At 40.3% G+C, this 23,035-nt stretch overlaps 1 protein-coding gene across 1 annotated transcript; it reads right to left on the reverse strand.

Moving 5' to 3' along the window:
- Positions 1 to 8,648: 8,648 nt before the first annotated feature.
- cited4a (Cbp/p300-interacting transactivator, with Glu/Asp-rich carboxy-terminal domain, 4a) lies at positions 8,649 to 14,249 on the reverse strand. Its single transcript, XM_069711521.1, has 2 exons — positions 14,160 to 14,249; positions 8,649 to 11,836 (listed from the first exon to the last, which is right to left on the reverse strand). Exon 2 carries the CDS (start codon positions 11,819 to 11,821, stop codon positions 11,096 to 11,098), a length of 726 nt encoding a protein of 241 aa, XP_069567622.1. The 5' UTR covers positions 11,822 to 11,836; positions 14,160 to 14,249; the 3' UTR covers positions 8,649 to 11,095.
- Between the last annotated feature and the right edge of the window lie 8,786 nt (positions 14,250 to 23,035).

A 23,035-nucleotide genomic window follows, 5' to 3' on the forward strand; every position in this document is an offset into this window, starting at 1 on the left:
TTGATGCATAAATGAATGCTCAAATTAAAAAGGGACAGTGCTGTACAGAGGGCCATGTTGCCTAAGGTAACAGTCAGATGATAAAATACTATCCATCACAGATGGTTCGAGTGATTAATCTGCCAAAACACTGCTATAATAACTCAGAGACAGAATTCTTCAACTTGGGGACAATCAGTTTATCCTCAGTTTCTATGTTGGTGTGGTAAACAGTGGAAATTCACATATTTGATTTAGTAATGCATTGTGTTTCCAGGCAACTTTGTGGCAAAAGATGAACTTTTGAACCTTTTTTTTTTTTTTATGCACCGGTAGTTTGAAACTGGATTTTTAACACCAAAAGTACAATAAAAACATTGCGAGTACATGGCCATGACTTGATATTTGTATTTGCCGTAAGGATGAGCACAAGTAAAATTTTACGACAAGTTTCAATTTGACTTTGACCCCATATACATCGGACTCCACAACACATATCGATTGGGATATTTTAGTGTAGTGTTTTTAGTATAGCGTGAATGGTGGGGACATGATTTGAACTGAATTCCTGGTGTTACTTAACTATAACTTCCAATCCTACAAATAATTCAAGGAAGGCAGAATTTAAGAAAGAGGACAAGGATACCATGTTAGAAAAATACTTATACTCTCGTGCTTTTGCTCAGAAAAAAAGTGTAAATACCTGCTCACACCAACATTTAAAAAAACAGCCATTTCTTTGCTTAGACTAAGTTTGACCCATCGTTTCTCTACAAAGATCCCTTGTCTTTGTCTATTTTTCGTCTCTTAACCGGAACAGAGGCCTCAGTGAAAGTTTAAGTCACAGGCTTCACTTACGCCATTCATTATTTGTTCAGTCTGTTTCCATTGCAATTTGACACTTTCTTTTTTTATTGATATGCTAACTTTTCCATCTCAGCCAACCATTAAAGATCTTTTTCAAATTTAGTTTTTTATTGAGGCACAAATTGAACTGCAAATAAGAGTAGATATCTGGAACAACACCAACTATCACCAAGGACCTAGGAACAAATATTTGCAAAGACATGCAGATTCAGTTTGCTCTATAAGTTTCTGTTGTGACCACAACTTAAAGATTTCAACAATAATGCACTTTTGCCTGTCAACTCCACTTCTAGAGTCTTTGAGCAGACATGCAGATCAACCAGATGACATCACTTCAATCAAATATAAATCTAAAGTTTTTTTGCCACCTTCAGACTTTGACCGTCTTTAAATCAGCTTGACACGTTGCAGTACCTTCTTTTAAGACCACCCTAAAGCTCCAAACATTTGAGTTTACAGTTCGTTGATCTTTTTAAACACACTTCCTCCGGCCAAAGAGAAGAGAAATCAGCTGCAAGATATCAGAGGAGCTTTAAAAAGAACGTTGAGATGGGAATAAGTGCTTTTCCATCAGACTTGAGTTCACGCAGTTCAATGTTATACATATGATTTTCAAAGACCAAGCAGAAAAGGATTTACCCATATGTTACAGACCTCTGTTATACATGTGTCCTCAGGGTATAAGTCTGTGAATCAAAGATTTTAACTGTGGCCTAAATTTAAAAAAAGATTTTGATCAAAGTATTCCAATTGCTAAGTGTAATAATTGAAGAGGAAAACACATTCTTCAGTGTGCTCTAATATGTTTGACTGAATGGACTTTTGAGTCACCATATGAGACCCAGCAGGCTGTCATGTTTGGTATGCTTACAGCTGAAAGTTTTATTCTGAGAGTGGATATCAACCTCTCTGCCTTGCTTTAGGAAGTGGCTCAATGATAGTTTACAGTTTCCTGTTTATATTTAGAGGAGATAAGCTTCTCTTCAACTTGTGCTTAAGTTTGTCCAGATTTAAGGAGCTTTTATATATCTGGATCAAGATGCCATTGGTGTGAGCTACATGTGTGTGTGTGCCTTGCTACTAAATATTTAAAACAAGACGTTACCATTTTTTGAAGAATAATTCTTCTTGTACAAATGAAACATTGAGTTCCTAATGAGTAAATGCACTGTTGTTCAGTTGAATACATTTAAAGGGTTGGCACTGGGTTTGTTCTGGCCCCGGCCCTGTGGCAGCTAATGCTAGCTAAAGATATATGCTACTCTATAACTGACATTAGAGTCCGTTTTTTTGCTGTTATAAACTATTCTACCACTGTTTTATCATTTGTCAATATTAGTTGTCATTGTAGCCACAATGGCTGTTCAAAAAAATATTAATATTTTCACCTTAAAGCAGCGTTATTTCAATTTCAAGTGTGAGGACAACATATCACAAACTTACGGATGTCCAAACATCACAGTCGCTGAATACATGCTGTGCATTTCTTTTTGAACACAGTGTTTTGTCACTTTCACAGTATGTGTAAAACACAGATCTGCTGTATAATCAAAAAGGGAATTGAAATGTATACAATATGGGACCTCTAATGTTGAATCAGGACTTTTTCAAATGCAAGTTTTGATTGATTACAGTTTCCATTAGGTGAAGATGGAATCAACTGTTCCAAAACTTTCGACATGAGGCAAAATATTGTATCTACTGTGTTCAGCATTTCTCCCAAGTTATGTGAGCTAACAATGAAACATTTCTGCCTCTTCAACCTGACTACAACATGATGTGCGCATACTAGAGAGCTCCCAGAGAGAAGCATCAAGGCGAGGTAAGATGCTCTGAAAGGAATGACTTTGACATCCCTGACTGTGCCCTCACCTTCACTTTGCTGATTTGTAGAAGGTGTTGTGCTTTTTTCGACTTGAAGGCACCTTACATCGAACCTAGTAGTCTGCAAGTCTGCGAGGAAGCTAAACTTGCAAGTGTTCATACAGAAACTGGTGCATTTCACTCACAACAGGAAACAGGTGTGAGACAGCAGAGAAGCACTGCAATTACATGTGGTGTGGGTATCACAAACATATGCAGTATAGCACACACATGTGCAAATGTTTTAGGCACTTTTAGGCCCAAACATAGAAGCAGATTTATTAAGACATATCTTCACCCACAAGAAGATGAAGGAGTCCTGATGGTCTGGTCCTCACAGAGCCCTCCATGTTCTCCTCGAACACCTCAATGCAAATGCAAGTGCTGCTTTTTTAAAGATGCTGTGAAGTGGAAATGAAAATGAGTTTTAAGTTCATCACACCACAGAAGTATGTGTTGTTAACTACCCATCCAAATTTGAATGAAAAAACACAGACAAGTTTGTTAAATTAGGCTTTGAAATGGTGAGAAAAATCATCAGTCTTCTCTGCTCTGAGACTGGGGGGGCGTGTCCTGAAGGAGCTGAAGCTCCGCCCCCTCCCTGGAGGGTGTTCAGTGTCCTGTAGGACAGTCCTGTGGCTGCAGTTCTTTTCCCCACTAAGCGGTCCGTCTGACATCCAACCTCTCGGTGACTTCATGCGTGATGTCCCGCTGGTCCTCTGTCTCTCTGGTGGACGGAGCAGCCTGCTTTATGAAAACACAATAGAATCAGAATTTATTTGTCCAATGAGTGAAACACACAGATGCATATAAATGAAGCTTGTCCCCCTGAGCTGTAACACAGGAGTCAAACTGGACACCAGAGACAGCAGACAGTGAGTCTCCAACTACTTCTAACACACCTGAATTACAATCATGGAGATAATAAGAGAGGAGGAGTTGATTTAGTTCTGTAACGACTGCAACATGAACAACGCTGCATTATATCACATGTTAATTTATTACAACACATGTTAATTCATTACATCACATGTTAATTAATTATATCACATGTTAATTTATTACAACATATGTTAATTCATTATATCACATGTTAATTCATTACATCACATGTTAATTCATTACATCACATGTTAATTAATTATATCACATGTTAATTCATTACATCACATGTTAATTAATTACATCACATGTTAATTAATTATATCACATGTCATGTTAAATTCATCAACTTTGAACCATATGCTCATTATATCACATGATCACATGTTAACATTACATCACATGTTAATTCAAACTTTGAACCTGCTTCTCTTCCACTGATGTCCCTCCTCCTCCTCCACCTCCTCCACCTCCTCCTCCTCCACCTCCACCTCCACCTGCTCTCTGCGGCCTCCTGCACATGTAGTTGTGCTCGTTTATCCGGACCGGTACCGGTACATGTAACCGAGAGGGTCGCTGATTGTAACGTTACACCGGAGTACAACGACAACAACCCTCATTAATCGTGAGGACCAGATCTCCTCTGGTCCATGTTCACCATCACCCCGACATGTACAATACAGAGTTATATATATTATAGTTCCTTATCGGAGCTTTATTGAGACGCATTAAAACAGTCTGCGGTTATCGGAGCATTTTCCTCTGAACTCTGCTACGAGCTCAATAGAAGCTAATTAGCACGTTAGCTCCCATTTCACCAAAATAAAGTTATTCTACAACGAATAAAATCACATTAGCGGTTTGCACCGTTGACTAAATGTAGCAGAGTTACTGTGGAGAAGTTATCTCGTGTAATTATAACAAGCACACAGAACTTCCGCTGAGTGGTGAACTGCTGGGAGCAGCGGGGGACCCTGCGACGGCGGTGGACAAGGTCGGCGGCGGCGGTGTCCACCGCTACTGGCGGCGACGGACCCTGCTGGCGGCGGTGGACGGAGGGTGAACGGTCGGGAGGGTGAAGCTCGGTTCGGCTCCGCTGCAGGAGGAGCGGTGCGTCCGTGAACTCCGTCCGTCTCCGGTGGAAGTTGAAACTATCCACCATGAAATGGTCCCTGCAGAGGCGGCTGTTGGTGTTAATCCTAAACTCTCCATCAGCGAAGCTCTTCATGAAATCAATCCACCTCTTTTTCCTTTCTTCATCAGTTGGACATTTAAATAGTGATGCAGCGCTGCTTTGGAGGTTCTTGCTTCCAGGAAAGATGAACTTCCAGGTGGAGGGAGACGTCCTGTAGCAGCTGGCTGATGTACAATAACTATCTGACTACAGCAGGAGTAGAACTGAAGTCCAGTGGGACGACCTCTTATGCAAATGAGCTCCAGGCTTGTATAGCGTTTCACCGTGAGAGGAGGAGCCATGCAGAAGGTCATATAAACCGTCTGTGCGTTAGCTCGGTGACATACTGAAGCTAACTTTTAGCCCCGCCTTAAAAAACCTGAGCTGAAGACGGATGAGAAACTGTTCAACGGTCTAACGCCACATTTCAGTGCGACAACGTTTTCAAACTTTGCACATGCTTTCAGCGACTCATTTCAGACGTATATGTTGTATTGAGAAGAAAATCTTGGAATTTGCTTTACAGCATCTTTAAATACTTAAATGGTTCCTGGGCCTTCAGAAAAGTTCCTGCATGTAAATGAGCTACTGGTTGTAACGTAGATCTGCAGAAGTATTTTATGAAAAGGAGACAGAAAACATTCATCTTTTGTTGTGACGTAGATAGGCTGTTGTGACGTAGATAGGTAGTTGTGACATAGATAGGTTGTTGTGACGTAGATAGGTTGTTGTGACGTAGATAGGTTGTTGTGACGTAGATAGGTAGTTGTGACGTAGATAGGTTGTTGTGACGTAGATAGGCTGTTGTGACGTAGATAGGTAGTTGTGACGTAGATAGGTTGTTGTGACGTAGATAGGTTGTTGTGACGTAGATAGGTTGTTGTGACATTGGTAGGTTGTTGTGACGTAGATAGGTTGTTGTGACGTAGATAGGTTGTTGTGACGTAGATAGGCTGTTGTGATGTAGATAGGTAGTTGTGACGTAGATAGGTAGTTGTGACGTAGATAGGTAGTTGTGACGTAGATAGGTTGTTGTGACGTAGATAGGCTGTTGTGATGTAGATAGGTAGTTGTGACGTAGATAGGCTGTTGTGACGTAGATAGGTTGTTGTGACGTAGATAGGTTGTTGTGACGTAGATAGGTAGTTGTGACGTAGATAGGTAGTTGTGACGTAGATAGGTTGTTGTGACGTAGATAGGTAGTTGTGACGTAGATAGGTTGTTGTGACGTAGATAGGCTGTTGTGATGTAGATAGGTAGTTGTGACGTAGATAGGTAGTTGTGACGTAGATAGGTTGTTGTGACGTAGATAGGCTGTTGTGATGTAGATAGGTAGTTGTGACGTAGATAGGCTGTTGTGACGTAGATAGGTTGTTGTGACGTAGATAGGTAGTTGTGACGCAGGTAGGTTGTTGTGACATTGGTAGGTTGTTGTGACGTAGATAGGTTGTTGTGACGTAGATATGTTGTTGTGACGTAGATAGGTAGTTGTGACGTAGATAGGTTGGGTTTTAGACCTGCCTAAACAAAACCTGAGCTGAAAACAGGTGAGAAACTGTTTAACGGTCTAACTCCACATCAGTGCGACAAAACTGCACATGCTTTCAGCGACTCATTTCACACATATAATGTATTGAGAAGCAAATCATGGAATTTGCTTTACAGCATCTTTAAAGGTAAATGGTACTCCCACCAAATATTGTTTTGATTTCACTTTTTATGAATTGATAAATACAAATTATTCATGGCTTTATTTTGAAAGCATCCTGTACCTAAATCGTTTGCATATGAAAGTACATAATTTATTTTTGGATATTTTAAATAATTTTTTTAATTGCTTTACTCTTTGTTGTAATTATTTTGAATATAACTCTTGAACATAATCTTCTACCATCCCACTGTATTATATTTTAATTTTTTTCTCCTTTCTTTTTTCAAACATTGCTAAAAAAAAAATCCATATGTTTGCATCTGTGTTTACTCATTAAATGGTTGAACCGTTTACTATTGAAGCCTGTTTGTGGGGTTTTTTTCCACTCTGTGTTTGGAGAGTGAATTTTGGTCTAAATAATGATTTTTTTTTTTTTACTTCAACAAAGCAGTGCACCTTAAACTTTCAATGCATGCAGAGGACTTTGGATGGTATCCCTTAACCCGCTACATGACCCCTTTTCAAGAGTTTAGTCCAAGCCAACAGTCGACGAGTCCTCACACATTTATGATAATAATTTGATTGTTTAAATATTTATTTTTCAGGCATCTGGGAATGGTGTGAACTCCAGGGCTGAGAGAGAATGTAATAAGTAATGTTGTTACGTTAAGTAATGGGTTACCTTACAGAGAAAATAGACAACCGTAATAATGAATCTTTTAAATAAAACTTTTAATAGAGCACACAAAGCGAGCCGCCTGTTAACGACAATGCTCACAACAACAGCAGTAATGTCTCTGAATGTGTTGGAAGAACCAGCAAGTAGATTGAATATTTAGTTAATTTATTACCACACAGTATCTTTGCCTGATAGTGTTTGTGTCAAGGCTACCAACAGATTATTGACTGCCTGGGCAAAAGCACCGTCTGGAGTGTGTGTGTTTTTGCTGGCCAGCCTTTAAGATCAGGAATGGTCTGGTGCGCCTCTGCAGTAACAAAGACACAGAGACACTGTTGTAACACTGCATGAACCGGATCTTTATCTACTTTTGTGGGGCAGTGAACACGGTGCTCACAGAGGCCGCTGCTACGTGCTGCTGACGTTACTTTTGATGCGCGAGTCGCTCAGTACAAGCACCTACGTCACCTCAACGTTCCCTCAATGCCTCCTTCCTGAAGGGGAAGGCTGAAACACGTGTTTCAGTTATTTATAACATCTCTGACAAGGTGCATGCAGCTTGAGGTTTTAAAAAAAAGTATTATTATTCCTGAGACTAAATGACTAATAAAAACCCGGTTGATTAACACTTCTCTAGTCGACTAACATTTAGTTAAATCTTTGCGGGTAGCCTGAGACCAATCCCACCAACATTTTCTACAATTAAAATACTCCTACTGTCTGTTTTGTTGCAGATTTGCTCCCCTGCACGTCTGGAAACCACCTTCTCTCACTGTTGTCTAAAACCCCATTAAATACAGCTCAAGGACAAAGCCCTGCCTTGACGAACACCATGTAGAGCAGCACGTATACTTCAGGTCTCAGAGTAGGACTTTACTGCACAGCTAATTAGAATTTCAATTAGACTATTTTTTTTTTTTTAAATTGTCCCCACAGAACTGTTCTTCTAGTGGCAGCAGTATGGTAAAACAAAACCTCGGGCTGGAAATGTGCCGTGAGCTCGTCGTTGAGTTTGATGTATGCCTTATAAGAAAAAAGACTTGTCATTTTAAATGATTGATTACATCAGTCATCGTGGGAGGATTTCTCCGCGAGCCGCTTGGGATAGATTTTTGAAAACAGGCTTCCTTAAGCACAATAGTCAGCAGATACATACGTGTTTCATCATACTGAACACTTTAAGATGGAACACAGCCACTGTTATCCGTTACAAATTGGCACCCTGCTGTCTTGTTACTTTGGAGGCCGTTAAGGTTTAAAATGTTCAATTACATAACACACAATGGACTAAAAAAAACATTGTTCTGTGTTGACAGAGTGCTGACTCACTACGATTTAGGATATGTAGTTTGTACTTTGCTCTTGTGTTTGTTCATCACTTATTGTGGGTGTGGAAGCGTTTAAAACCAACAGAGAAAAACTCATCCAAAGAAGACAAATCAACAGCATCTCCTCATCTCGGTAAACAGCAACATTACTGCAATACATTTACCAAATGAAAATGTCATATTGTGCTTCCCTTTGACAGCCAGAAATCACAGACATACAATGAAAACAGCTCTTTAAATAAATATTTTATTTGAAAATAAATACATTTTCTTAAAATAGAATCAATAACATTACAAAAGCTTTTGGGGGAAGTGGGGAAGGAGGAGGAGGGAGGATGGAGAGGGGGGGACATGGAGGGGGGTTACCCAAATGAATGATGTGTAAATTTGGAACAAGGAGTACAATCTCACACGTTTATCTACCATCGTAAGACAAGTTCCCACAAAGTGTTGTACTGTACATTCTCAGCTGCTTTGTGGGAAAGTGGCGGCGTCCTTCACGCTTGCTTTAACATGCAGTCTACTTGGTCTTAAAGCTTCAGGCCCTGCACCCGCAAACATCGCTCTACTGTATCTACACACTCGTCTGTATAAATGTAGGATATTTAATCTCTTGTCAACACATCAAAATCAGCCACTGATTTACATTTACATCTGACAATTTTTTTTTTTCTTCAAAAAGTACCTTAAATGTGTCTAGATCAACTTCACCTCTATTCTACAGTACAAAGATACGATACACAAGAAGGCTGCGCTTATTGATATAGCAGGAATCAGAGGCCACTGTCTCGCTAAGGCCAGAAGTATTTCCATTTTGAGGTTGTCAGTTTGTCTGGCTGCGGGGTTTTTTTGGCAGGCAGAAAGTGAAACAGAGCGGGAACTGGCACTTTCTGCCTTTTACAACAGCGTTTCAATGCCCATTGTTTGACTGGAGAGCTTGGAGATGGCAGATCTCCAGAGAGAGAGAGAGAGAGAGGAGAGAGAGAAGGGGACAGCAGCACAGTTGTATTGGAACAGATTAACACAGTGCACCAACGTGGCCCTGACCCCTCTGACAGCTCCACAAATAGCATTACAAGTGCAGGAAGTTCTCACTCAACCGGCCTGCAGCGGAAAAGCAGCAACCTTGACAAAAACCTAATTACCAACTGCGCAAAAAGAAAGAAAAGCGCCACAGAACATGTCCGTTTTATAATTATTGAGTCATTGGAGAATGTGCAAGCCGACCTCAATTAAGACAAGCGTGTGAGAACATGTAATTTAAATCTAATCAGTAGAAAAGCAGCAGAGTAAGCTAATCTATGGCAAAAACAACAACTTTGCACCTCGCTCGCTCTTCCAGCCTAATGAAATCAATGCCACAGGTAGTGGCAGCTTTAAATAATGATTAAACTAAGTGCTGCCTAGGAGTGCTGTGTCCACACATTGTGTCCACATGCCGGAGTCTCTCTCCCCACGCAGCCTCCTGTCAGCTTCAGTACAGGGTTTCAGGGAGGAGGACGCCATTCGATGGGATTTAAATGCTTCACTGCACAGATGTACATAAATAACACACAGATGCAGAGTCCATAAGCACACACACTTTTTTTTTCTTTTTTAACAATCCGGTTTTAGAAAAGAAGAGTCACACCTCAGCTCTGTGGTCAGCGTCTGATTGCTGCAGTTTTTTGTTTGGCTTCTCTTGATTCTCGTTGTTTCTCATGTACTAATTGTTCTCTCTCAGACTCTTCTTGCACTTCTATTAAGCACTAACCCAGCCTGGGTTTGCTTGCAATGAGAACATGAATGTCTAACATGGAGCGGTGAGACTTAAGCACACAAATAAAAGCTTTAGTTTAAGCCAACACTCGAAGAAATGTGCTACTTTGCCAATGATTCGATCTCAGTTAATTAGCAGGGATCAGATGCGATGCATTTAATGATCAAAGATTTTATCAGAGTCGGGTAAATGACACTGAAAGCTAAATAATCAATGTAGCACACTTCACCCAAACAATCTCAGACAAACCCCATCACTTCCCCCGGGAATGCTGCACAACCTCGCTTTCCTGCTCTTCAGGGAAATGTCATCTGTCGCAGGAAGTCAGTTTTGAAGACCCAGCCTTCAATATGCACAAACAAAATCAATCCCCACTCAAAATTCCTTCATCCTTGTAGAAACAAATTCAGAGGACTACCTTTTATAAATCTGTATGATGTCTGCTACTAGTTGAATGTGTCATCAGAGATAAAATACATTTAGAGATGCCACAGAATCGAGTAGACCCAGATGGACAGTCTATTCAGGTCGCCTTCCCCCATTGTGTTTGTTAAATTTACAATTATCCAAAAGCCTTGGCACTGTAGGCACATGTGCTGAGGGCCAGATGGGTACAGACAGAGCCCGCTGCATCAGGATGCCTCAATTTGGCCAAAGGCGACAGATCTTATACTGGCACCGGCTCAAGGAAGAGAAACCTGGTGCTTTTTCTGCGTTTTTCACTCGTTACAATTCTTCATCAACTTGCACGCAGGTCGGTGTGAAGGAGCACCAGACACTGTCATATACACAGACATAGAAACACCCAAACAGAACAAAGAGATTGTCTCCTCTCGCTGTGCTACTGTGGCCGCTCAGTCATTCTTTGGGGTGTCCAGTCCAAACAAACCCAACCAGCTTCCGGCTGCATCGTTCAGCAGCTCACTGTGCTCGGCTGCTGTTTGCACACAAAGTCCGAGATGAAGTCAAACTCGTTCTGTCCCAGGAAGAGCTCGGGTAGCTCCTGCACGCGATCCAAACCGAACTCCAGCACCAGTGAAGTCAGAACCTCCTCGTCGATCAAGTCCATGTCCATACCGTTTAGCCCCAAAGGGGCACCGATGTGCTGCATGCTCGAGAGCTGGGCCGGGCCCATCCGGTACTGAGTGACGTTGGGCAGGTGGTGGCCGTTGGCCGAGCTCAGCGGGTGTCCTTGGTACTGAGTGTTGAGTTTCTGCAGATGCATGCTGGCCATGAGCTGCTGGGAGGTGAGGTTACCGGGGTGGTACTGCTGCGGGTGTCCACCCTGCTGCTGCTGCTGCTGCTGCTGCTGCTGCTGCTGCTGCTGCTGCTGGGGGTGCATGTGGTGGTGGTGCTGCTGTTGCGGGCCCTGGCCGTTGTACATCATGTTCCCGGACATCATCTGGTGGTGGTGGTTGGCCATGGGGGCTCCGTTCACCGGGCCACCCATCCCTCCAGGTCCCACCATGCCTTGCCTCTGTCTCATGGCGGCCTCCATGTTGTTCTGAGGGCTCCTGCCGTAGTGCACCACCTGGCCGTTGGGCAGACTGCGCAGGCCAGGCTGGCCGTTGTGCTGCGGAGCTCCGTTCATGCCCATCCTGAAGCCGTGGGTCATGGGCATCATCATGTGTTCGGCCATGGCTGCTTAGTCACCCTGTAAACACAGAGAAACATTCAACCAACATTAGATTTTATAATAAAAGCCATACAAAATAAATAAACTGAAATGGTCTGCAACTTAAAGGGACACCACCAATTTACACATAAAGTTCAACTTATCATGAGGGCTGTTATTCAGCCTGAGAAAAAAGTGCATATTCACTTTTAGGGCTTAAGGTTTTAAAAATAAAGACAAACCTTAATTTAGAGCTGGGTGTTGTGGCTAAAAGATACACATCTGACTTTTTTACAAGCTTGGGGACAGACTTGAAGAACAAATAATAAAGATTTGCTCCACCTGCAAAACTGTCCTTGTTACACATATTTCAAAAATACAGGTTATCCTATGTAGATACTGACTGTTAAGAGATCCTTCAATTAAGCAGAGCAGGGACCTTACTACTCATTTGTTTGCTCCCGTTTGTGCTTGCTGACTCAGCATTAGTCTAGTATTTGCTGACAGGTGGTTTGCTGGCTTTTTAAACTTAAAGTAAAACTTGTATGTGTTTTGTAATTATTCAATTTTAGACACTGAGGAAAATTTAAAAAATGTATTAAACCATACATCTTCCACCCTGACCCCAGTGGTGTCATCAGGGTCAGCTGAGCTTGTGTTTAAAAACTTCAACAGAAAGTCTGCAGTGCAAATAGGTGGTGTTGGGTTTGAAAAAGTATGAACTAAAGGAGGCCAAGTTCACTCTCATGCTGTGTTCATATAATTTCAGTTATCAACATCCTACTTGTAATAAGACTGGAAAAATCAAATTTTTCTGGAAGCTCCAAAAAATGTGGCTCGTTGCTAAAAAGTAAGAAAGCATTATTTATGCAATCACTGGAACTTAAAAGGTATAGAACTATATTGAACAAGCACTGTAACGCAGATCAAGAGTAAACCATAACTCAAAGTTGCTACACTGTTTTTTTAAGTGACACTCCTGTGTAGAAACCAGTGCTAGTGTTTGGCATTAGCAAACGATATTCCTGTTTGGTAGTAACAGTTGTTTTTTTTTAAGTTTTTTTAAGTGTAGCAAACATTTGCATCTTTCTATTGTTTTCTTTCTATTTTGTTAGTATTTGTTAGAACTACCAGCTGCACATGATGTGAAAACTGCATCATAAAGATTCCCTCTTCAGTTGTATTATGGGAAATATAAGAGTACGTGTTTTGGTGTTTGGCTCAGCACTGAGACAAAATGTCAGGACATTTCAGTCTCTGCTGTTTCACTTGAGACCATTGAGACACTCTTGACATTTTACAGAAGTGTAAAACGGAATCACTTGAGTGTCCCTTTTATTTAAATGTGTTGAAACTTGTCTCATTTCTCAACAATTTCAGCTACATTGAACGATTCCTAAAAAACAAAAACAACTCTAAACCCTGAAAATGACACCATCAGTGAGCTACCACTGGAAGGTCTATCACACCAACGAGGGAGGGCAGCAATACCCTTGCAGCCAAAAGGACACAGAGGAATGCTTCTCCAGACCACACACACACACACACACACACACACACACACACACACACACACACACACACACACACACACACACACACACACACACACACACACCTCTTCCCCCTCAACACACAACATACTGTCTTCACACAGTCATTACAAAAGATCTGCCATCAAGATTACCTCCACATGACAAACGCATCCTGCTGTACTTTGCTGTTCAAAAATCGGATGGCATTGTTTTGTGAGCTGCCTCTGAATGGGATGATCATGAAAACACGTCCAGAGGGAGCCATGCAACGAAACGCGGAAAAAACAAAGACATTTCAGGCTTTTTAAACAGCAGCACCACAGAATGAACTCTGCTGGAGCCCCTGGTTGCTTGTAGCGATTCAAGCCTTTTAGTGCCGATAGAACAAGACACTTTCCTCAATAGCCTCAGAATATTCTGCTCCAGTGTTACCTAATTACAGCCTATCTGTGGAGCCTCTTTGCAGATCTGGATTATCTAACGGCAAAATGGCACTTTGTAAAAAGATATCTGACGGAGGGTGATAGTTGCTGGCATTATTACAGAAGCATGAAACCTGTTTGGGTTTTTTTATGTTTTGTTTAATCCTCGGGCACTGTGCATGTGGGATATTTGATCTCATTCGATGCCATCAAACCGCAACAAATAGCCTTTAATCCCATTAAACAAAGCGACAAGGTGAATCAGGAGTGACTGATTCCGCCGCGTGTAACCAGGTCCAATCAGTCTGTTTTTATTCTGGAGAGAAATAAGAAAATAGTCCGCAGGACAAAGGGGAAGTGCAGCCTGTCTACCTGTTTTAAAGAGTAACAGAAGACGACACCTACCCGATGTATGAATGTGGAATCCGTACAGGGAAGTTGGATCGGTGCCGGGGTCGTTACTCCAGCTGATGCTCCGGCTACATGCAGCCCTGCGGCGGATTCAAACTCTGCGGCGTCGCGGCAGTCAGAGGAGTTTGTTTTCTGGGTCAACTCAGGGATTATATACATCTATAAAGAACCGAGAGAGAGAGCGAGAGAGAGAGCGAGAGATAGGGAGAGGAGGAGCCACCGTCCTCTCCGTCTCCTTTGTTGCCATTGGTCCTCCCCCTTAATCGCTGTGCAAAGAAACATTCACTAACTACCTCCGCTGATCCACCGGAACAGCAGAGACCCGCTCAGCGTCCTGGAGAGATTTCACTACCGCCTGCCTTCATTACCCTCACACTATTATTAGTAATGATCATTACTCTCTTAACTGGAAGCATTCTGTTTAAAGAGCAGCGGGTATTTTCAGGCTGCAGGTACTTCAGCTGCTGAGAAAAACCCTTTGAAGGAAGTGTTTTACATCATGACACATAGCCTTGTAAAGTATAGTAAAAAATAATAATATAATGAACTATAATTATTGGCCACTATTCTTAAAATATGGTTTTTAAAGTACAATAATATTCCCAACAAAGAAAATAAAAATTAGCGTAAGGAGGAGCCACATAAATAGACACAAAATACATACACAATATGACATTACATAACCACAAAAAGTCCCATTTAAGAAGATTTAAGTGTCACAGGAATGACAGCCAGGAAAAGTGTGTTTTGAAAACTGGAACAAGCCCAGCCAGTATGATCTAAACCTCGGGGAGGCTGCTCAGCTCTGACGACTAACACCTGACTCTTCTGTTTTCCAGTCTGTGCCTGCATGGGTCAGACTAGTCTGATAAAATGGTAACTGTAGGCAATTATACAGTCATAAATTCTAGCCATGACTTGGCCAAGACTCATAACAGACCACACATTTGTCCCTAACCAATCATAGCCTGCCGTCTTTGACGACCTGCGTGATGTCATGGGGAAGGAGGTGCTGGGAACTGACTACTGGTTACAAGAATATAAACAAACAATGGCATGAATAATGTGGGCTGTCAGAACAGCCTAAAAATAAATAAAGAGAAAACAACTGTGGGCCCGTGTGTGGGTCGCACCAAGAGGACAGTATAGGTTGTTGATGCTTTTTTAAAATCTTTCACTGCACCAAGTTGTATGCAGAGGAGTGCTTTGGCCTCCGATTGGGTAACGTCATGAACACATTGTGAAAAGTGTCACATGAAGCAAGAGAGAAGACAATATTTGTGACAGGTTTGTCTTTTTGTTGGGACATCGTCAGTTGTCCCAGATGAGGCATGTGGTCCACTATCATACACCATGCAGGATTCAACAGTCAGCTGTTGGGAATAGCACTCATTTTCTGTCATGACGTCCGACATCTTTCATGCTGGTCTATTTCATTGTCGATATTGTGTAGCCAGAACCTGATGTCAGGAACAATCAGAAGAGAACAGGCCAGCAGGTATATGATGAAAAGGTCTGAGCCTGGGCTTGGGGCTAGGTCCATGTGGGCTTTAACCCTTTAAAAACAAACCTATTTTTTTAGGCTTCTGCTCGAAAATTGATAAAAGGATATATCTCTGCAACCACAATAAAAATTAAAAATAAAACTAATATTTTTAATAATAAAGGGAACACTTGTGAGATTTGTTCAGATGTGTAAATATCAGTATATATGTCCATATTTTAATAATAGTTTAAAAGTCCCTGGCCCCCAATTGGGGGCCTCTAGGGCTTAAAGGGTTAAAAGTAAAGAGTACAATTTTAAATCAATCCTAAAATCACAGTTAAAGGATTATAGCAGATAGGATTGACTTGATCTTTGAGATTCTCCTGAACTGATGACAACTGGACTGCACAACTGAGTTGATATGACTGATGCAACTGAGGTCCCTGTGAAAAAGAACACCAAGACTTTTACACTGTTGAGTGTAGAAAGCTTCTCAGGGATTTTCAGGTTTGTAACTTCAGATGAACAGAATCTGTCAGTTTCTGGGATTTGCCCAAGGCAGTTTAAAAGGCAGCAAATATTTGTGAAATATTTGGGGTCCAGCTAAAATAGATTTGGGCATTGTCTGCATAAAGGTTGAAAGTGATATCATGCATCACTTTTATAAAAGGTGTTGTTGAAATAGCATGTAGATTAAAAAAAAAAAAAGTCCTGCAGCATAGAACTGTGTGGAACCCCACAACTTCAAACGAAGAACCTGAACTCACCACTGCATCCTACAACATGATATGTTTGAGGTTGACACACTGAGGACTAAAATCCTGACATGGAAGACCAGCATCAGTTGTTAAAAGAACACAATGTACCACCTCAAGAAGCACAGTTTCAGTATTGAGCTCCAAAATAACACTGAAAACCTTCAAACACAAGTTTCATGAAAGTTGATTTGCTACCACTTTATAGAGAAAGGAATGTAGCCTAGAACAAAAGGTCATAAATAGGTATCAAATGACATAAAATAAAGGCTGGACTAGGGCAGTTTTAAAATAGGATTATACAACACCAGATGAAATGGGGATTCTAGGAATATGGACAAAAAAGGTGAATTGTATTTGAAAATTCATTAAAAGATACAAATGAATTTAAAGTATTAAAAGTCTTATTTAGAAAATTTTTGCATTTTGTCATTTAATTATTATTATTATATTATATTATCATATGAGAAAGAATGTGACTTAAGCTATGGTAGTATGGCTCAATTAACTGGGGGCCCCTGGGGCAAAAATATGTTGTGTGGCTCAACACTGACCACCACTATACAATAACTTCCTTATTTCCCCAACCATCTAAAAAATGACCAGAAGTCTTGACTTTAATGAATGATTATTTATTTGACAAAATTTGTCAACAATTTTAAGAACTGTGAGTTTCAATTAGTTTTATATGATACTAAACTCACTGGGCTTCATGATATAATGATGGCTCCATTCTTTTATATAAAAATGTTACTTAGTGTTGCTTTTTATTGAGTAGTATGGTGGACGTTTAATGTGACCTTACATTTATAAATAATATTTATATATAATGAATTATGAATAATTAAATCATTATAAAATAAACACTCATATAAGTGGAAGTAACAGCTGCCAAAAAACACAATCCATGCAGAAATTACACACTCTTCAAAAACTATTTAGCAAGACCATTTAGACAAAGTTTTAGGGAACTGTGTTGCAAAAGCTCATTACTGGCAAAAACCAAAACTCCAATGACACATCTTAATTCCCTCCATATGAAACTTCACAGTGAGTTGAAACATGGGGAAAAAAACAGACTTTACCAAAACCAAAAAATAGATTTTAGTTATTTTCTGGTGAATTTGATAGAATTTACAACTTGCAATAATTCTGTAATGTTAAGTTAGCAGCATATTACATAATGATCTGTTTGAAACGAAATATTTTCACATTAAACATTAACAAATGTCCTATTTTTATAACAACCATGAATATGTTTAAAGTTGAAGTGCATACATTTACCTTTGTCCTCAAATACAAAGTTGAGTTCATAGCCCAACTAATGCACAGCTGCTCAATTCAATACACTCAGTGGTTTTACTGCTACAGCCTTACCGAGTCTGGTTTGACCAGTAACTGATTAACATTAGCTAATGTGAGCAAACTGCTGAGATGTCACTGTGTAATCAACTTGACAGAGGCTGCTTGCTGCTCTTTATGACTCTGCTGTAATTGTTTCAGTGTTGCAAAAAAATCTGTGTCTGTTATGGACAACCATATCAAGGGTTTATTCATGTAAAGAAAAACAAAAAGCTGTCTACACTCCTGTAATTACCAAATGTCGCCACAGTAACCTTGTTCCGCTAAAGTGACATTACAGGCTTTAGTTTGGTCAGTGCAGGGGTCAAATTGTCACCACAGTTTCACAGACTGCACTATAACAACATACCTCAGATTCATCACATTGGTAGCTAGGTTTTCAGTTGAAGAGATCTGTGTATTTTCTTACAAACAATTGCACAAAAAAGAAAGAATTTCCCTTCAGATTGGCCTGCACAGGAACAGCTATACATTATTAGGTATTGCCTGTGAATTACAAATGTTTTGATGTACATACATCATGTTTGTACCTTGTTCTTTGGAGCATGATTGAAATGAACCCACCCCCATTCAGCTCCGGAGCCAACACACACCAGCCAGTCCTTTTGTTACAGCCGGCCTCCCTGTGTGGAGAAAGTCAAGCCCCCTCAGCAGGACCTTGGTATGTATTCCTGTTGACATACACACACACCCTCTGCTGCAGAGGAATGTGTCCTATTTTTGGACCCCAAAAGTCAGCCAGACTTTTAGCCTCTTTCTCATGCTCCATTCGCTTGACCATTATATTTTATGTCTTTTGGAGGACTCTGTATGTTTTGATGTGCAGACACAGGAGTTGTTGTTCTCAGCGGTGACTAGTTCATAGCTCCGAGTCAGGCTTGTTTATTCTGACAAATACAGCTTTGTGGTTTTTCAGGGTGCAGCTTTCCACTCATGGAATGAGGTACATTTACTAAAGTACTGGACAATTTTGAGATTTCTATTTCATTATATTTTATACTTCCACCTTACTACATTTAAGAGGGATTTTTTTTTTCTCTCGCACTCCATTTTTTAAACAGTTGCTTTTCAAGTTAGTATTTTATCTCCAAAACTTACACTATTATCAGTTTATAAACTATAATGATTTAATAACTTAACTGAAGTTATGTGTGAAAGTTGATAACACTCCCGTGTCTGTACAATGAATAAGAAGTTACAACTTGCGCCTGCCATTTTGAGTGCAAATTAAACAAAGAGGACACATTGTATTTTAATGAGTGAGCTTTAGAAGTGTGGGTAAGTGTATTTTTTATTTAGTCATCTTTGAACTGGCCATCTTGCTATTTTCAGTTTTTTCCAGTGGTAAATTGAATTTAATATTTAATAAGCATACATGAATGTGGTATCAATGGTATGAATGTTAATATTGGTATCAGACCTTAACAAAACAGCAAATAAGGACATTTCTAGGTTGAGCTCCACCTCTTTCTGCTTTTGTTATTGAACAAAAAAGAAGATAAATACTACTTCTGTCACTAAATACTAGGCTACAGCCAGCAGACAATTACAAGAAAAGTGACAAGTCTGCCCTGCTCTGTTAAAAAGTAACAAAATCTCACGAGTAAACACGTTATACTTTTTTTGTTGAATCCATATAAAAGCATGCCAGATGCCAATCAGCTAACGTAGACCGGAAAGAGTCAGCATACCTGTTTCCACAAAGTTATGCTAGCTAGCTGCTGGTGGTAGCTTCAGTTTTTTTTTAATTTGAATTATTTATATTCACAATCATGACTTTTGTGCTTTTCTGTCATTTCTATTCTGTTATAATATCAGAAGCCTGTTATATGGGAGTGGAAATCACCAAACACACCACAATATATTATCATAATACTATATTACTGCAATTTTAAACATTTTGGAAGATGCTGAGCATTGCAATAACATATATTGTTATGTATTGTGATTCATTACCTTTCTTCAAATGCAAATTATGTCCACAAAGAAAAAGTTTGTCAACATCTGTATTATGTAATAGAATCAAATTTTCAGGTTTCTCATCTCACTTCAATCACTATCTATCTATCTATCTATCTATCTATCTATCTATCTATCTATCTATCTATCTATCTATCTATCTATCTATCTATCTATCTATCTATCTATCTATCTATCTGTCTGTCTGTCTGTCTGTCTGTCTGTCTGTCTGTCTGTCTGTCTGTCTGTCTGTCTGTCTGTCTGTCTGTCTGTCTGTCTATCTATCTATCTATCTATCTATCTATCTATCTATCTATCTATCTATCTATCTATCTATCTATCTATCTATCTATCTATCTATCTATCTATCTATCTATCTATCTATCTATCTATCTATCTATCTATCTATCTATCTATCTATCTATCTATCTATCTATCTGTCTGTCTGTCTGTCTGTCTGTCTGTCTGTCTGTCTGTCTATCTGTCTGTCTGTCTGCATGGTCAAAGTTTCAGAATGTAAAGTAATATATATATATGTAGAAATGTTTCCTGCAGGTCAAAGGCTCAGACTTCATTCGCTCTGGATGCCTCATTTGCAATTTTCCCTAAGCTTCCCATGTAACTACATAAGATCATTTGCACCTACTTACAACCAGCTGAGTTGTTCATTGTTTGTCAGTGTTGTGGATAGGAGTCAGGTTTGACCATGTGCAGATGTATTTGAGAAGTTGACATTTTGTATTCCACTGTTTGCTTTTGCAGCCTCCAACCTACCTGAACAGGGATTTTTTTTTTTTTTTATCAGAAAAACTGCACTCAAGATGACAATATAGCAACTCATCCATTCATTGCTGAAACACAATTGTTCCAATATCCATACTACCATACTATTTACTATGCCAGACAAAGATTTAGTATGTTCCAAATCATAGTATGATTATCAGGGTAAGCCAATCAGAGGTCAAGCAGGGCGAATCATGCCTTTGTAATCCTAGGAAAGAAAACCTGCATAGAATCTGGGTCAACCAGTGACAATGCCCCAAAAACATGTCCAAGCTTTCGCCATGTGGTACTCGGATGTTTTGCATTTAAGCAAATTTGTTCAAATAGAGCATGCTCATTAGCGCCAGTATTTTGACCTAAGGAAATGACCTGGATATGCTTCCACCGTCGCAGGTTTCAGCTTCAGGTTAATATAAAGGGAACACGGCCATAAGCAGCTGTGACTCGCTTTTATATCAGGTGTGGATGAGAGTGCAACCGAGGGATAACACTTCTTTTCCTCGATACCACAGGACAACATATCACTCATGTGTGCGCTGCTTTGTTGAACGTTGTCAAGTGCTGTTAGACATGGCTGTGTGGAATAATGTGACAACCCTTCAGACTACTCTGCTTATTTGACCTCGTCTGCACGTCTGAGAATTACTTGCTGGTCCGAGAGAGACAGGAAATGTGTTCTGACAGTTCACCAATGAAACGGCTACTTTTTGTTATTGATCGCTGCCTGTGTAGACTGCGCTGCATCTATACTGTGAATCAGTGCGAATCTTTTGCAGCCATGAGTCAGCGCCAGAGAATATTATTGTGTCATTGGACATCATGCAATGACCACAGCTTCTATGCAAAGGAAAGAAGGCTGGATTGGACCTAATTTGTTCATGTGAGGTTGATAGAACAAAGACAACAACACTGATTCACTTTCTGTCTGTCTTTCTATCAGTCCTGCTTGTTTTCTTGTCCATCCTCCCCCCTCTCCCCTCCCTCCCCCTCCAAGCTGTATACATCCAGGTTTCATATTACTCACTGCTTCTTGTTCCCTGTTCCTGCCGCCCTCACAGCCCTGCCTCACACCGACTGTCTCCCTCTTCCAATAAAGGCTTTATGTATTGTCATAACATGATTAATGCAGTTTTTGCAAAAGGCAACTATTTTTGCCAGCAGTAAGGGCAGAGCAGCACACGAGGTAATCACAACAGCCTGCTGGTCCAGCTGCAGCTTCCCGCTCTGCCACTTGGCCTCATCCAGCGAGAGAGAGGACGAGGGAGAGAGAGCAGCGCCAAATAGATTTGTAAAAAGGTCACTGGAATAAATTGCCTCTTAGGTACAGTAAAATGTGTGTCTGTGTGCCCTACGGCGAGGAAAACTGCCACTGAATTCATTGAGCCATACGTGTGGCATATTCATTAGACAGTCTGTTTATGACATTTAAGATACATAAGAAGATTGTGGCTATTTTCACATTTGTTTATACAACACGAACGGCTTAAGTACATCCGCAAGGACATATTTTATTATTTCATTCTTCAGGCAACACAACAGTGGACGTGAAATTGCTCTCCATTAATTAGATGTCTTACATTCATTTAATACTGTATATTGAAAATGGGAAACTTGGAAGACAGGAGGCCAGAAACCTACTTAGATTAGAAGCTACTTAAAAAGGGACATATTTTAATTAAGTGGAAAAAAGTATCACTGATGTGTGAAAGAAACTACCTCCATGCTCACATGTCAATGAACAACATCCATGAAATTTGGGCATCCTCCAAGGACTGAGCAAACGACTTTGGGAGATGTGTTTGTTTAACATTTCAGGCACACGTTCAATGTTCCACATCAAGTCGGGTATTGTGTTGCTTGCAGAGAAATCAAAATGTCATGGTTGCATTTAGAAGCTGTTTGTGAAAATATTTTACAAGTAGAAAACGAGGAATTATGGTAACACTGACATGACATGAATGGGACAAACAAGTGAAAAGAGGAACGGGCAGTTCACATGTTGCTCACAGACTCAAAAGCTGGAATGGCAATTGGCCGCTACTCACTGCGAATGGGACCTGGTGCTGCGAACCATCTGTCCCAGTCAGAGCAGAGTATGTAAATTCTGTTCATGGCATCTCATCCACAGACCAACAGATTCATGACGGGTCACAATGTGCCTACTTTTTTTCTGTGTGGAAGCGCAGCAAAAAAAAAAAAGCTGCCTCAATATGTGAGATTGAGCTAAATGCTAATGACCCAATGCTAACATGTTTGAGCCAACAGGTATTATGTTTAGGGTCAGGGTCATTATCTTAATTTTGTGTGTTAGCTCAGCTATTTAGAACGAATAAAAACACACCACTATCGTTTTGCTGGTATTTGGTCATGTAGTATTGGACTAATGACATTTTTTTGGGCTGGTGGCGCTTCACCAAAAGTCAGAGGAAGTTCATGGATTTCATGGAAATCGATGCAATAGTTGATGAGATATTTAATTCTAAACCAAAACTGCCAATCTAATGGTGGCGGTAGTCGGGGAGCTA

The sequence above is a fragment of the Brachyistius frenatus genome, unplaced genomic scaffold (genome assembly GCF_029030835.1).
Source record: "Brachyistius frenatus isolate BFR_SWC_R1_liver_20210118 unplaced genomic scaffold, ASM2903083v1 Contig_101, whole genome shotgun sequence".
In the NCBI taxonomy this organism is placed as follows: domain Eukaryota; kingdom Metazoa; phylum Chordata; class Actinopteri; family Embiotocidae; genus Brachyistius; species Brachyistius frenatus.